The sequence below is a fragment of the Topomyia yanbarensis genome, chromosome 3, assembly GCF_030247195.1.
Source record: "Topomyia yanbarensis strain Yona2022 chromosome 3, ASM3024719v1, whole genome shotgun sequence".
NCBI lineage: Eukaryota > Metazoa > Arthropoda > Insecta > Diptera > Culicidae > Topomyia > Topomyia yanbarensis.
Genome location: NC_080672.1, coordinates 400,815,106 through 400,830,989, shown reverse-complemented (window position 1 = coordinate 400,830,989; position 15,884 = coordinate 400,815,106). Strand labels below are relative to the sequence as shown.

The following is a 15,884-nucleotide window of genomic DNA, read 5'->3' as shown; positions in this document are numbered from 1 at the left end:
TCTGGAAGCGACGCGCGGTCATGGGATACCTGCATGTATCTCAGGTTGGATAAACGCAATGCTTAGTAACCGCATGCTTTGCTCGTCACTGCGACAGGCTGAGATACGGAAGTTGAGTATTTGCGGTTGTCCTCAGGGCGGCGTTCTGTCACCTTTGTTATGGAACTTAGTAGCTGACGGCTTGTTGAAGAAACTCAATGAGCTTGGATTTCCAACCTACGGGTTTGCTGACGATTACCAAATACTAATTACTGGATTTTGCATCGGAACAATCTTTGACTTGATGCAACAGGCATTAAGAGCTGTCGAACAGTGGTGTCGACAAGTTAAACTATCAGTTAACCCAAGCAAAACTTCAATGGTTCTTTTCACGAAGAAGCGAATAACAACCGGGGTTCGTCCCTTGCAGTTCTTTGATTCTGAGCTACTGTGTGCGGATCAAGTCAAATACGTTGGAGTCATATTGGATTCCAAACTGAATTGGTCTGCTCACATTGAGTTCAGAGTCAAGAAAGCGTGCATGGCCTTCGGGCAGTGCAGACGAACTTTTGGAAAGACCTGGGGTCTCAAACCTAAATACATCTATTGGATTTACACGACAATTGTACGTCCAATACTGTCATACGGATGCCTTGTGTGGTGGCAGAGGGGAGAGGTGGTGACAGTCCAGTCAAAGCTAAACCATCTGCAAAGAATGGCGCTCATGGCGTTGACTGGTGCTTTCACCACGACTCCGACTGCTGCTCTTGAGGCACTTCTAAATATCAAACCATTACACATACACTTAAAACAAGAAGCACTATCATGTGCATACAGACTGCAGGTTACTGGGCTTTGGAACAGTAATCATGTTGATCTTGCTACCAGTCGTATACGATTGTGGTCACAAATGGTTACATGGGGTGAAGATATTCTTGCTCCCAGCGATATTACACTCACTTGTAGTTTTCCTTACAGGACATTCCATGTGAAGATTCCCTCTCGAGAGGAGTGGTTGTCTGGCTTTATGGAAAGACAACAACAAACGCAAGTAGTCTGTTACACTGACGGTTCTCTGATGGAGGGACGTGCTGGTGCTGGTGTCTACTGTCGTGAAATGAGATTGGAACAATCTCACTCACTAGGTAGATATTGTACTGTATTCCAAGCAGAAATCTTTGCGATTATGTGCGGGGTGCAATCGGCCCTTCAACTGAGTTTGTCCGGCAGAGTTATAAACTTCTGCTCCGATAGTCAGGCTGCAATCAAGGCCCTTAGCTCAGACAAATCCCGGTCCAAGCTAGTGATCGCGTGCCGAACCCAAATCGAAGAACTAAGCATTGTCAACACTATCTACCTTGTCTGGGTGCCCGGACATTGCGGTATTACTGGAAATGAATGGGCTGACGAATTGGCCAGGGCAAGTTCAGCGATTGACTTCGTTGGTCCTGAGCCCGCCCTGCCAATTTCGACAAGTTGGATAAGGGAAAAAATACGGTCCTGGGCTTTGTCCGAGCACCGCAATTATTGGAGAAATCTACAAACGTGTCGCCAAACAAAGGCGTTTCTAGAACAACCATGCCCAGTGGTTTCGAAAAATCTCTTACATTTTTCGAAGCTCCACTGCGGCATGCTGACCAGGGCTTTAACCGGCCACTGCAAACTCAATTATCACATGGCAACTATTCAGCGCGCTGAGTCTTTTTCATGTGATCTTTGTGAATCCGACTACGGAACCTCATATCATCTGATATGCAACTGTCCAGCGCTAGCGCAATTGCGATTTCGAGTCTTCAGCCGTCCTTATATAGACGAAACCATGTTTGGTCGACTGAAACTCAGAGACATACTAAAGTTTCTTATCCAATGTGGTAAAGAGCTTTAGGATTATTCGCAGGCAAGTTGAACTACTTGTGAGTTTAACTTACCTGTTGTTTATTTTTGTGTTGTGCTGTTATTTTTCCCACCCTTCCAATTCTACTTCCCCACTCCTCCTTGTCCTTTCCTTCCACTCAGGAAATGATGAAAACACACGGCAAGGCACAAATCCCCGACTATGTACGGGGAACGTGCCATTTGAGCCAATATATTCTGATTCCTGATTCCTGATGGCGTGCCGGCATGGGCTGCTGCGCTGAACTCAAAGCAGAACCGCAAGAAGTTGACCAGCACGTTTCGCCTAAGGGTTGTCCACGTCGCGAGCACGTACAGAACGTTTTCGTCGGAGGCAATATGCGTAATTACCGGGGTGATCCCCATCTACATCACTCTGGGTGTGGACGTGGAATACACGAAATTCAAGGAGATTGGTCAGAGCAGACTCGTTGTCTAAGTGGCACCTAGAGCGGGACAACGCGACGAAAGGTAGGTGGACCCACCGACTCATCCCAAATATTTCGTTGTGGGTGCATAGGAATCATGGAGGTGAAATTCCATTTGACGCAGTTTTTGTTCGGGGCACGGATGCTTCCGGAAGTGCCAGCATTGGTTTGGACATGCTTCGTCACCCCTTTGCCCGGAGTGTTTGAATTTGTAAAAGACACCAGAGGAAGTGGCAAAAGGACCAACAAAAAGAGGCGCCGCCGACTAGAAAGCCGCCGTGAAACAACAAACCGGGTTCGGGAACTTTTCGCCGTAGTAGACTAGATCTACCGCTGGGGACCAGTTGAGTAGTACGCGACGTAGCACTTGGTTCGAGCCATCGGGGCACCAGCGAATCGGACGCCAGGCTTCACCGAAATCGCTGGATTGACCTCGACACTCTACCGGGTAACACGTGAGTAGGCTACCGCCGGGGACTAGTTCGAGTAGACCGCGTCGAACAATTAGCAGCGTGCCGTGGGTACGCTAGTGAATCGGAAGTTACGCTCCACCCGAAATCGCATGACAGACCATGGTACCTACTGGCTGGCCCGTTGAATAGGCTAGATTCACCACCGGGGACTAGATCGCGACAAAGTAGGCAGCTGAATGGCTCACGAAAACAAGCATCGGTATCGGAATAAATTCACCGCCGAGAAATTCACAGCAGAGATTACAATTGGCTGGGTACTAATTGGCTCACGAAACAGACATCGGTACCGAGAGAAATTCTGCCACCGAGGAAATTACAGTCTGAGTAAGGTAGTTTCACTGCCGGATAATGTCCGAGTAGATTTCGATAAAGCTAATATCGGGTTCGGGAGAAATTCCTCTATAGAGGAACTCTCAGTCGGAGTGTGGTGTGTTCACCACCGAGGATTGGCAAATACACCTTACTAGACCCAAAAAATAGACAATCTCATGGTCAATGATTTTCCGCTCCAATAAAATTTTGGCTTCCCTCGCCTCCATAGCTGCTATACAGTACATCCGTGGGGCCATTGCCACTTTGTTCGTAGACCATTACTTCATCATTTCGCGGCTGGGGAAAATACCCGAAAAATTATGCAAGATTACCATAGTTTGAGTCCCTTTAAATAGCTGTATCCCGGGCAATGAGAAAACAGTTTCTCTGGACGCGTCAGAAGGCGACAAATTTTTTTACGAAAGACCAATTTGCTCTAACAATTTTTCCAGCCTTTCGTATAAGAGAATACTCGGATGTTGTTAAACTTTATGTAGTAGTGAGTAATTGGGACGGTTATTAAATTCCATTATTCCGAAATTGCTGAATGCTAGGTTTAAGGACTCGAATGTGAGCCGGGACTTTATTCGTGCAAAGCTGACTATCGAGAAAGGTGTCCTTTAAAATCCATTCTTCATAACTAAGCTGACCAACTGTACGGAATTTGGGAGGACAGTACGGATTTTTGGTCATGTGTCCGGAAAAAATACTTGTACGGATTTGTCCGGAATTTGTACGGAATTTTCAACCTCAGTGGAAGTGGAAGTACTCCCGGGACAACAAAAAATCTTCCACAAATGGAAACAGACTAAATAATGTTGCAAACTAGTTTCCCAGGTTTCAAAAATGCAATTAAAAGCAAAAGGAAACCAGTGAACAAGAGTGCTAAAAAATCAATTTTTGTGAATTTTCTTATAAGCTTTGGGACTAAGTAAACTTTACGATTTGTTCTAATATAAAAGAAAAAAATGAACTTTTATAGGTCCCGCTATCTGCCTCGACTAGTTGTTTAAGCCGTTCTTTCAAGCTTGGTGGTATTTTGAAATTCAGTGTCTAGCAGCCGCCAAGTCGTTCTATCGAAGTCGAAACGCAATTTACTCGATTAATTTCCGTAATGAAAAATATAGTGCTCGATGTACACATTTGGTCTAGGGGCAGATCACTTGTGATGCATTTTTAAAAATTAGCGAAATTAACTGAATTTCTTTCCATGAAAATACAAATTCTTGATGTATTTTGCGCTGCGTGTAAGACGTCAAAACCCTACAAAACAACTAGCCCTACTTTCAACAAAATGTCGAACAAAGTCGATCAGCGTAGGACGTTTGTTAAACAAACTTTTCTACGAGGGAGGGCAAAGTTGATGCAAAATTGGAAATTAAATGCATTTTTTTAAATTGATGGTAATTTGTATTCCTAGAGTGATCTGCCCCTAGTATTTGGTTCAACTCAATTTGCCTCCTGTGAAGGTAGGGTGATGAGCTTATTTTCACCATACTAAGCAAGGTGCCTCACTAATTCGGTAATTTCTTACCTTACAATCAATGGAATGCGTAAAAATTGACATCAACCGCTTTGCTTCGTTGTTAATAACCAATATAATAATACAAATGCGTTGAAAACAGTAAAATTCTCGTGTTTGAGCACAATGAAAACTCGAATCGAGTGCCCCTATTGTTGCGCTACCATTTGACTCAATGCGTTGAACAAAGATGGCAGACACTGCTCTAACCAACGGCTTCAAATGGGTAGGGTGATAATAGAAACATGGCGCAAATAGGCTTGTCACCCTATCTGAAAATGATCCGGATTATACATTTTCTACTTTTATTCTTTTTCGGGACCAAATTATATAGCAGGCTCGTTTGTATCATAAACCGTTCATATTTACTGCTGTAAGTTTTCGTGATGAGATTTTTTACTTCCATTTCAGTTATTGGGGTGATTTTATTTTACGTGGATGCCTCTTTGGCCATAACCGGAAACTCTAGTGATATGGGAGAACTCACTCTCTTCTAGGATCTGAACCATACATTGCAAATTAAGTATCAGATTCAGAGTCCGCGCGCGATCATTCAAGAATACACGCAAATATGCGAATAGCCACACGGTTATAAAATCGAATTTATACACGCGAAGTTGCATACACGCTAGCACACGCGACAAACACGTTAACATACAAACGTTTGAGCCCTTCGCGATCATCTATGCATATCTACGCTTACGATCTTGCTAACAGGAACACTCCGGCAGGGATGCATGAAGCACAGCACGAGAGTCTAACACGAGCTCAGAGGCCGCTTTGAACGAATCAAATGCAATTAGAACTGACAACGCTCGTGCTACGTATCCTTTGTGCTCGAACTGTAGGATTCGAAGAGCTAGCTCGGTAATCTGACACGATTTAGCTCAATTAATTAGCACGGTAAGCCTGCCCAATGAGCTAGAACGCAATAGAGTAAGCCATTAAACGAAAGAATAGGACAAAACACGAAAAAAATATCTTGGTCAATGTGCGACAAGTCTCTGCAATAAAACGATACAAGCATTGTTACTCACACTAACGTGTTGTATTTTTTCAACTTTGCTATAGCTGAGCTATAGTTTGGAACAGCGTGCTAGCTTGCACCGGGCTAGCAAGAGCTCTCGCTCATCGGTGCTCGTGGTACTTGCTAGCTCAATGAACTTAGCTCTGATACATTATGAGCTAGTGCACAGGATGCAGCACCGTTATTGTGCATGCATGCACTCCGGTGACTAAGCGAACGTTTTAGCACTTATAAATTCAGAAACGCAGTCTCAAGAATGAGCCTACATACGCTCGTGTTCTCGTGATCATGAATTAATTATGTCCGGAAGTTCTTCCTCTCGGCCCTAGCAGCCTAGGCCCCATGCCCTCAGCTGGACCAATCAGAAAAAAAAAATCACGCTCATATCTACTAGACAATACGTTCCATGGTGACATGACCGGGAACTCTAATGATAGAGTTGATTGTGATAGAAAACTCACTCTTTTCTAGCATCTGAACCATACATTGAAAATAAGTATCAGATTCACGGTCCGTGTGATCATCCAAGAACACACGCGAATATGTAAATGGACCTGGTTTTAAAATCGAATTTATGGATGCGAAGTGACACGCTAGCACACACGACATGCAAACGTCTACGCGACAAACAAACGCCCACGCAATCGAATACAATAACATACAAACGCCCTAGACCTTCGCGATTGTACACAAAGCCGAACATACAATCGCGATCATCCACGCACAACTACGCCCAATATTTCGCTAACACAAAACGCCCCGAATAATTTAGTGACCCCTACATCACTTCCAATCCGATTCACGCTGTCTCAAGTACACACCAATAAACGCTCATTCTCACGCGATCGTAGAGCCCATACGCCCGCATAACTGAACCGTACACTCGATATCACAATCAGAATCATGGCCTGCTGCAATTGGACTTAAGTAGCAATGAGAAATTCTGATGGGTAGCCTTTCCGTGAACTCAGCTCTACAGCTCCAGTAGGACAACTCTCGAAAAAGAAAGAAAGAAAGAAAACAAAATTTAAAATATCTATGAGAATCGTATTCTGTAATAAAATTATGTTTTTGTCTGTCAGTTAGTATGAAATATAGAAACATGTTAAAAACATTTACAAGAAAAACATTTTTAAGACTTTTCTCTCCGCGATGCAACCACAATAAATATGTTTCTATTCTCTTCAGACTTTCGTTGTGAAAAAATAAAAATTTTCAAAAAATGAGTTTTTGTAGTTTTAATTTTTGATAAAAAAAATTAATTTTTTGAAAAATTCGCAACTTTTTATTCTGCGTTTGTTTTATTTGTGTTTTGCTGAACAAAATACAGATCTCGTCACATTTTTTTTTGAAAACGCTGCAAAAACTCTTAGGTCCTTTTAAAGTATTGCGCTTCAATCAAAATGCTTTGCTTTGCCGTGCAAAATGCTCAAAACCCATGCTAGTGTTGCTTGAGGCACTAAAAACTGGATTCTAACCGCACTGCGCACTTACAATTCTTCTATTAAATTCTTCTCATAGACTGATTAGTTCGACTGGTCTGTCTATGAAAGTACCATCTCTATCACTTGAAATACATGTGTTTTGACAGCTCGCAGTTTTCAGTAGCAGTTTGATCACTCGCCCTTTGAAAGTGCGGAGTCCAGGTTGGTGGAAAGTGCGCAATAAAACGTCTAATGGCGTAACTTTTATTCAAAACGACATATCTACAATCCAGTTAAACTCGTTCCGAAACCAGTTCGGATTTCTGAATGGAGTCAGTATGGATTCCAAATCAAATGCAACAAGCGATTCCGACTCAATCGGTTTCAGAATCGGTTGTTGCATTTGATTTGGAATTCCATTCAGGATTCCGAATCAAATTCCGAATGGTTTGACCGGGAATGAGTGACTCTCTTTGTTTACTTTCTCTTTCGATTTTTACGGCGTCTCTATAGAACTTTTCACTTATTTTACAGTACAGATCGAAAGATGGTGGTTTTGACTAGCATATTATGCAAAAAGTTGAGGGATAAATGTTAAAGCGACCGAATTATTAACAGAAGAGAAAGTAAACAAAGAGAGTCACTCATTGTAGAAGTCGTTTTGAATAAAAGGTCTAGATGTTTCATCTGTAGTGAAGATGGTCTTTCGCGATTTTAAAGATTTTTGAGTGAATCTTGGAAGAATTACTGTATCGTAGAATCTGTCGGGAAGTGTCAATTTGAACAACAATCGCTGTAATACTTTAATTCTTGCCGAAGTGATCGTTTATTGTCGAGATATGTGAAAATGAAAAACAAACGAGGAACTCTGGTCAAAGAACGTTACTTTTAATCTTTTCGTATTAGTCCTACACTGAAAAAAATCCAAACGTTAAATCTATTTGCCTCAAACCGCTTAAAATTCATATGAAGAAGAAATGCTATTGTTATCACGCGCACACATACTTTCTATGTGTCAACTGTATAAATTATGTATGCAAACACATAAGTTATATGTGCATATTGTTATAGAATGGGGTTTTATGTGCCTAATAGTTATGAAATGTGAATGTATGATTAATACTTCTTGTAAATACACACATTAGGTTTATGTGCCAGCAAATAGTGTCTATATGCCTCCGTTAATTGCAAAAATCTATGTGTAAAATCAATAGGCATAACGTTTACTTTTTTTTGAGTGTAGTTTTTGGAATATTTACATACAGTTTTCATATCATAGCCTTGCGAAAGTCACCTCCATCAGATGCCATCATATCAGACATTCAATAATGATAATTTTCGATAGATTGCGCCAGGCTAATAAAATCATTTTGCAGAACAATCTACAACAATTAGTGTTTATGGATAATGGCAAAATCAAGATTCGACTGCACGATATGGCATCTCGAGCTTGCGATACGGTTTTTAAAAGTGTCGCTGTACAGAAAAGTGGAATCGTTACAAAGGACACATGAAAAAAAAACTAATTATTCCTAGATATTTCAATGGCGATTACGCGTTAAGATTGTGTTCTTCCTACCTGGTCCGACATTACAAAACACGACAGTATAATTCTATAAACCACGCTTTGCAGTTATCAATGACAGATTCCTACTTCAAAATTCTATGATTCTGCATTCAGATCCTCTAATCAAATTGGATATTTAAATTTAAATTCGAAACCTAATCAGTAATCATTTTGAATTCAATGTTCTAAGCAACATAACTGTTATAATTTCGTAAGTTCATTTCGATCGGACTGTCTAATTTTCTACAGAAACCCATATAATTTCTAAGAACCTTCCTGCATGGCAAAAAATTTCAGTTAATTGTGAACATGACGAATGCTAAACAGAAGATTTTTTTCTGGATTTTTTAAAAGCATAATGCGAAGAACGAAACGATGTCTCGGAATGGTCGAACTAGACTTTGATGATAAACTAAATATATTTTGGTTCCATAAATACTAACTGCAAATCAAATACCAAATGTACATGGAGGAAACCAATTAGTACACTAACACAGAAACTCTGACTTATAATTTCTGTGCTCCATCAATTACATTGAATTCAGAAAATATTTCGATTATAGAGGTTTTAACATTGGGGTCATTTGCTTCTTTTTTCGTGGTAGAAGAATCGCTTTTGAAAAAACTCTAACCCTGTGTGCGGGGTTGGGAATAGAACCAACTTTAGTTTTCTAACTTTTGAGAAGAAATGTGTACGGATTTTTCCTAGCACACAGTTGGTCAGCTTATTCATAACTATGTTCACAATCATTGCTGCCTATCCTTCTCAATGGTCGGTGAGTCAAAAAACTACAACTAAAAACAGTCCAACTCTCCAATTTGCCAACACACTCGTCATTCAGAGAAGGATAGAGAGCAACATTGCAACAGTAACTTATCGACTAGGATGCTTACCTTTGGGCAATTCTTGCTTGCTTCCGAACTGAATTCGTCTGACAGATTAAAAACACAAACGATTATTTTACTTTATCTTTTAATTTATTGCTCTGATTGGACAAGTTGCATACTTGCGATATGAATTAATCGACAATTGTTTTACTCGAGAAAGTAAAACAAACGGAAGCTGAACAAATACAATTCACTTTTTAGGTGACAAATTTAATCCTAAATCCTAATCTTGAAACTGTGATGGTTTTCTCTATCCTTCTCGGTGAATGGCAAATAATAATCGTGTATGTATAATTGTTCATGTTCAATGTATGTTCAGTAGAGAGTAAAGTTGCGTTGTTCCGTTGCTGGTGTATGTGATAAGTACCGTCGCTTGACGCTTTGATGCTCTCTAGGCTAGGTAGGTAGGTATATTTTTCAGGACGACGTGGAAGGAAGAGGATGTTTCAAGATGGCACTTGGGGATCGGAGGACTCAAAATCGAACAATTACTGGCAAGGGAAGCTATTTAAAACACAACTCGAAACAATATATTTAAATCTAAGCTTGAAATGAGTAAAAAACATGGAACAGATTAGAACAGATTGTTGACATTCTCCTGCCAAATTTTCTGAATCTCATCGATTGCATTCGCGGAGAACAGTTTCAAATTATCGAAATAATACTCGGTGAACTGGGTGACACTGTCCCACTTTTCGAGGGCATACAACTTGGCCGCATCGGTATCGGGCAGATCTAGTTTGAAGTCATAGTTCAACAAAGGATTTGCTAGGTTCTCGCGGAGAGAGCGAAGCGGAGTGGGATCAAGGTAGAGATAAATTTCTGTTCGGGTGTTTGGGGATAAGAAAAAATCGACATTTACGAATGGGTTGGTTAAAACGATGAAGTATGAAAAACTCACCTCCAAACAACAGGAACGGTAGCAGGATCAACAGCAGAAGCAGGAACTTGCGCTTGCGACGTCCCTGTTGCACGTCGCTGGCCGCTGTTTGAAGCAGCCAGGTGTCCAGAAATAGGACCGATGAGATCAGTAGGTAGACTTTTTTGAAAATACTCGTAGTTAGTGACGTGAAGAACGCGTACATTTTGACGAAGAAACCTACGAAAATGAACTCGTAAAAATTAATTTGTCATTTGATGGGAAAAACGATTCCTACCTCTTTCATCCTCAATTCTGGTGTAGTACAGATTGTGTTCGGATCGATTGAACACCCTGGATACCGAGTGGACACTGCTGTAGAAAAAATTCACAATCGCCAGGAAGAACCGGTGTACGATCGATTGGTGCTCGATCTGTACCTGGGACGTAACAGACGACTTCCAGTAGCTATTCCGGTAGCTGTTGGACTTGGAAACATGCGACAAATCCAGCTGTTCTTCTCCGGAATCGTACGGATCAGCATGGGCAAAGCTGCCCCCGGAAACTCCTCCACTCGAGTACTTGGACGAGGCATAGCGCTGGCGAATGTACGTCTCCTGAGCGGGATTCCGTTGGATCATAACGTTAACCCGTTCGCCGTGCTTGCTCAAACCAGGACGGGACATGTTGGGCATCGCAACCACCCCGGGAAGGATCTCTCGCCGGTGTGGAGACAGTTCCGAGTAGGTGTAATCGGTTTTTGGAAACTTGTTCCAATACTCACCGGCTTCTTTGTACTCTTTGTAGGCAGCATGTTGTTTTAGCTCATCCGAGGTGAGGGTGACAGTTTTCGCCGTTTTTGAAGATGCTTTGGGGGTGCTGGTCCGTAGGATAGCCGTCTGGGACTTCTCCAGCACCCGATTGATTTCGTTCTGACGGACTTCCTTTTTGTCGGGGGAAGACTTTGACGGTTGATTGCTTTTGGACGCGGAACTGGCTGTCGTCGCGGTGGAACTCGACGTAGTGATGGTGATTAATTTGGCCGATTGTTTTAAGGCTGCCTTATCCGGAGAAACATCATCGGAGGAGTAGTCCGATGTGACGGTGCGCGCTTGCCGGGTTGAACGTGCTCCGGTGCCGCTTTCGGTGGCAGTGGATTTTTGCGACGAGTTGAGTTCTTCCTCAATTATGCTGTAATGGGAAGTGGATTTGGGTTCGTGTTATGCAATATTTCCAAACTAATTTGTGCATTAAGCGTACAAGACCTAACTTAAAAAAAAACTTGTGCTAATTTGGGTACTAGTTTGGATACAACGTCCAACTAGACACCCAGTTGGTGCTAGTTATTGACGAGATGAATTCAAAACACAAAAATCAAACTTTATTTATATTACAAGAAACTTACGTGACGGTGTGGACCTTGGTCGATTTTTTGTCAGCTGCCTTGGAGGAATCGGAATCGCCGTTGACGGTTTTATCCGCCTTTTCCCGCAGAACTAGCCCTGGCGTTTTCGACCGTGACCGAGTGGTGCGGATTTCTTTCGTTTCCTTTGCCTGTGATTCCATGTTGATGAATATAAATTGACCACGTCTAACACATTTGTGGTAGGGTTCTGCGAAGGGAAATAGTTAAACAACACTTTCTAGAATTGTTAATTGCCTAAGTTGGAACAGCTACAAATATATTCGACTTATGCTCATCTCAATCCTATCAATTGTCTTACCAATCCAATTATGAATACAAATTTTCTCTGAATTTTAAAAACATTTCGTTTCATTAAGTTGTGTGAAACTGTTGCGCAAAAAGTTACTAATTGTCATTCAAAGTAGTTCAAACAACAGTCTGATCTCATTTATTAGATCTAAGATCAACTCACTTCTACCCAACGTGATTCTCAATCTAAGGTGAAACAACAGTGGCAGTAGGCGAACCAAAATTTAACGAAACCAGTTTTCGGCTTGGCATCACCTATAGACTGTGAACACCTTGCTTCTGTAATTTTGTGGAAGATGATAAAGCGAAGCATAAATAAACTCGTTACCACAAATTTTGAGACGAAGCCCTTCGCGGTCAGCTAACACACGAATAAGACGTGAAGCGTGTGGATGCGAGACACTAAAGTACTGTTGTTTACACTGTTACGTGATTCTGTTTACAAACGAGTTTATGACATCCGAAATGATTTATCTTGAGTTGAAAATTTATTTAATAATTTGTTGAGTTCGTACCCTACACCCTAGCAAGTAAATGATAGCACTAACCACAGTTCAATGGCGATCAAGATCACATACGTTTGCCCCCCGCAAACCTCGCGAATCTTGTTTTATTAATTGATCGATAATCTCTCCCACAAAGTTTACTTTGGCAGAGACAGCCGTGAAAAGAGCATGAGAATATTCCGCATGCGTTCACCGACCGAACAACGTTCTACAAAATATGCAAATTTTTTGCTCAAGTGTGCGCTTGATGGCTCCGCGGAGCGATCGTTTGGCCTTTATTTTTATTGCAGAAAAGACGGCAAGAATACGTCATCGACAACTTCCTCCGCTAGCGATGATACATAATTTCTAACGAACTTTTAAAGATGCGATAACAGGTCAATAAACGCATACAGCTAAGTAAATTTCAGAACATTTTTATATTTCAGAACGACACAACTTGAGAGTGGTGTGCATTTGCTTGAGATAAGACAACACTATCATTCATTCAGGCGATAAAACGTAACGCAGCGACTTGAAAGGTGAATACGGAGGGATATGTTGGGATGATTGTCTACAATAAACTTATAAAATATCCACTCGAAAACAAGAGACTTGAATGGAAAATTCCAATAACACACGAAATAGAATAATCCCAAGCACAGCTACTTACCCTCCCATTTTTGTATTTAATAATCCAAGAGTTATGCTTTTAAGATAGCAAACGCACCATACGTAGTTTAAAAATAAACCACCGTCGTTTGTAACTCGCGGGAAGTTCAAACATATCAATACACCAACGTACGAGAATCGGAAATTTGATGCTCGAGGGGACTCGAAAGCAAAACAATCAATGGCATGGTAATAGAAGTGAGCGGTTGCCGATTGAAGCGAAGCATGACTGGTCCTATTTTCTATCTACAGATAAATCACAATCCAACTTCGATAGAAAGCCAGCCACCTTTCGAATGTGTTCCGATTTAAAACCCTTTCCCATCAGTAGCCCGTCCGTCCCCCACGAAATGCGACTCTGCCTGGCACAGACAAAACAGTTCAGCTTCTTCTTTTTCTTCCCCCAAGCTTCGTCATCCTATATACTATGTGGGGCGCAGGCAGTCACTGGGAAGCAGCAACATTCGAGGTCAATTTTAACGCACAAAACAAGCATTTCTGCCGGGTAGAATATCATAATTACCTTCCACTAGCACTCGGTTCACTGGTGGGACACTATTAACTACAGTTCCGGCGGTTTTCCGCCGCTTTTCACGGGATTTTTCACGGAAGACGCAGAAGAATACAACCTACGGTTCGGAACGCGAGCACTGCAAATGATGAGAATCGACGAACAACGCCGTCGAGTCGAGTCGAGACGCTCTCTCTTTCTCTGAAGCAAAGTCGACAAACGGATGACGTCATCTACAGTGTTGCCACAATTGAATCTGTATCGGGAGTTGAACATCTATCAGTTTTATTTTTCTATAGACAAAATCGTTACCGGTTTCTACGCTGCTGTTATGCAAAATTAGAAGTACCAGTCTTTACTTCATAACAAAATTCTGTAATCCGTACTTTACAAAATCTGTACCAAAAACTCGATCAAAATTACTTTAAAAATCTAAACCATTGAAAATAAATCTGTACTTTCGGCATCATTGTCATTCTTTCATGTTGTCGGGTTTATGCTGCGAGAGCATGATGCGAGAGAGACTTGTCGACATTCAACGGTTTGATCAAAGAGAATAGGAAAAGAGACGAATAGTGTGAAGCCAAAAATACCTTATTGAGCAAACCAATCGTGCAATGTACATAAACATTACTCATGCCTGAGTTGGAGGAGATAAGTATTGTAAATCTATCAAAAAAAAAATTGAATTTTCGTCAGAATTTAGTGCAATCGTGATTGTAAGGTGCATTCTAGAGTCTATATTTCATCTCTTTGTTTCGAAATGCACATCGTTTGATAAACAAATCCAACGATCGACAAAAGGTTTGTTTTCAAAATATAATAGGAGTCATTTAAAGTGCTGCCTTTGGAAACGGTTGCCAAATTCTAGTGTCATCATCGTAAAGGGAGTGTTGCCGTTTTGACTGATTTTCACTCTGCGTCTCTTTCACTATTCTCTTTGGGTTTGATGTTTTATGCTAGATTGCGGGTTGCTAAAATCATCATTTCGAAGTGTACCCGAATAGACAGGCACTTATCCCCGTTTAAATAAATACCATTCCAGAAAGCTTCGAAACCATTTTCAAACTTATTCATATATTACTTACCATATTGGCAATACTATTAATATATTTCATCATTATAATTCAACTATTAAACTACCATACTCATTTTAATTACCATTTCCAATATCTTCCGTGTATCCTATAATGAAGAATTGTATACAACATTGAACTTTTGTGCCAGAGGTTAATATTGCTCTGGTGGTCTCTGTAATATGCATATATGTTTACCCTGTTCCAAAAACCAGTAGTTTAACATGATCAAAAATCCTCGTCTTACAATGTTACGGCGATAGCTCAATCCGCAATTTTAAAAATATTTTTTAGATTTTTTGCAGTCAAAGTTGACCATGGAGGTAACCCCAGTACTAGGTACCCCCTAGGTTAGGCCCCCGAATTACGAAAGTGCTCGTGAATTTAAAAGTAATACATGTAATGATCTTATTTTTTCTAGGCAACATGGGTCAATGAACTACTAATAAAATACTATATTTTTACAAAAACAACAATGGTGATTTGGAAGTTTTTCCATTTCCTGTGAAAAATTCAAAATGTGGGTTTGTCCTTTTGGACGCCAGCCATTCAAATAACAAAATTCATTGTAAGTTGCACGCTCCACAACGCCCTGATATACATATCGAACACATGTGACAGCTTAAAATTTTAAATGCTCTAGCTAGCTTCACGAATGTAGAGGTGTTCGCCGCGCACACCTCTACACGATTGGTGACTTATCACCCTATTTCGTCGAGTTTTCTTCTAATAACAATTTATTTTATTAAAACATCTAGAAGTTTGTAATTTGAAATTATATTGGATCACCTATGGCGTTTTCCAATTACCCCGAAATTGAGTCAGGTTCTAACCCCAACCGCTGTCAGTTCATATATTTTGACAGCAGTTGGGGTTAGAAACTAATTCCGTTCCGCTTCAAGCAAAAACGACATTAGATTTCTACGACCTACCAATTTTGCTGTACTGGATTCACGAAACTTCTATAGTGCGCAAGACGCCTAAATGAAATTACAAAATATTCTAAGTTCTTCAAATTATCCTGAGTTTCAAACTTTGAGGTTTTAAAACTAAA

The 15,884-nt window shown here is 40.9% G+C and overlaps 1 protein-coding gene across 1 annotated transcript in view; it reads right to left on the bottom strand.

Annotated features, from left to right (window-relative positions):
• The window catches only part of LOC131694171 (klaroid protein-like), a 45,680-nt gene extending 31,759 nt beyond the window's left edge, over positions 1–13,921 (bottom strand). The window contains exons 1-4 of the mRNA XM_058982649.1: positions 13,767–13,921; positions 11,778–11,985; positions 10,671–11,563; positions 10,415–10,612 (exon numbers count right to left, since the gene is read on the bottom strand). Of these exons, the coding sequence (XP_058838632.1) occupies positions 10,415–10,612; positions 10,671–11,563; positions 11,778–11,938 (1,252 nt within the window). The 5' untranslated portion in view covers positions 11,939–11,985; positions 13,767–13,921. The remainder of the gene's footprint in view (positions 1–10,414; positions 10,613–10,670; positions 11,564–11,777; positions 11,986–13,766) is intronic.
• Between the last annotated feature and the right edge of the window lie 1,963 nt (positions 13,922–15,884).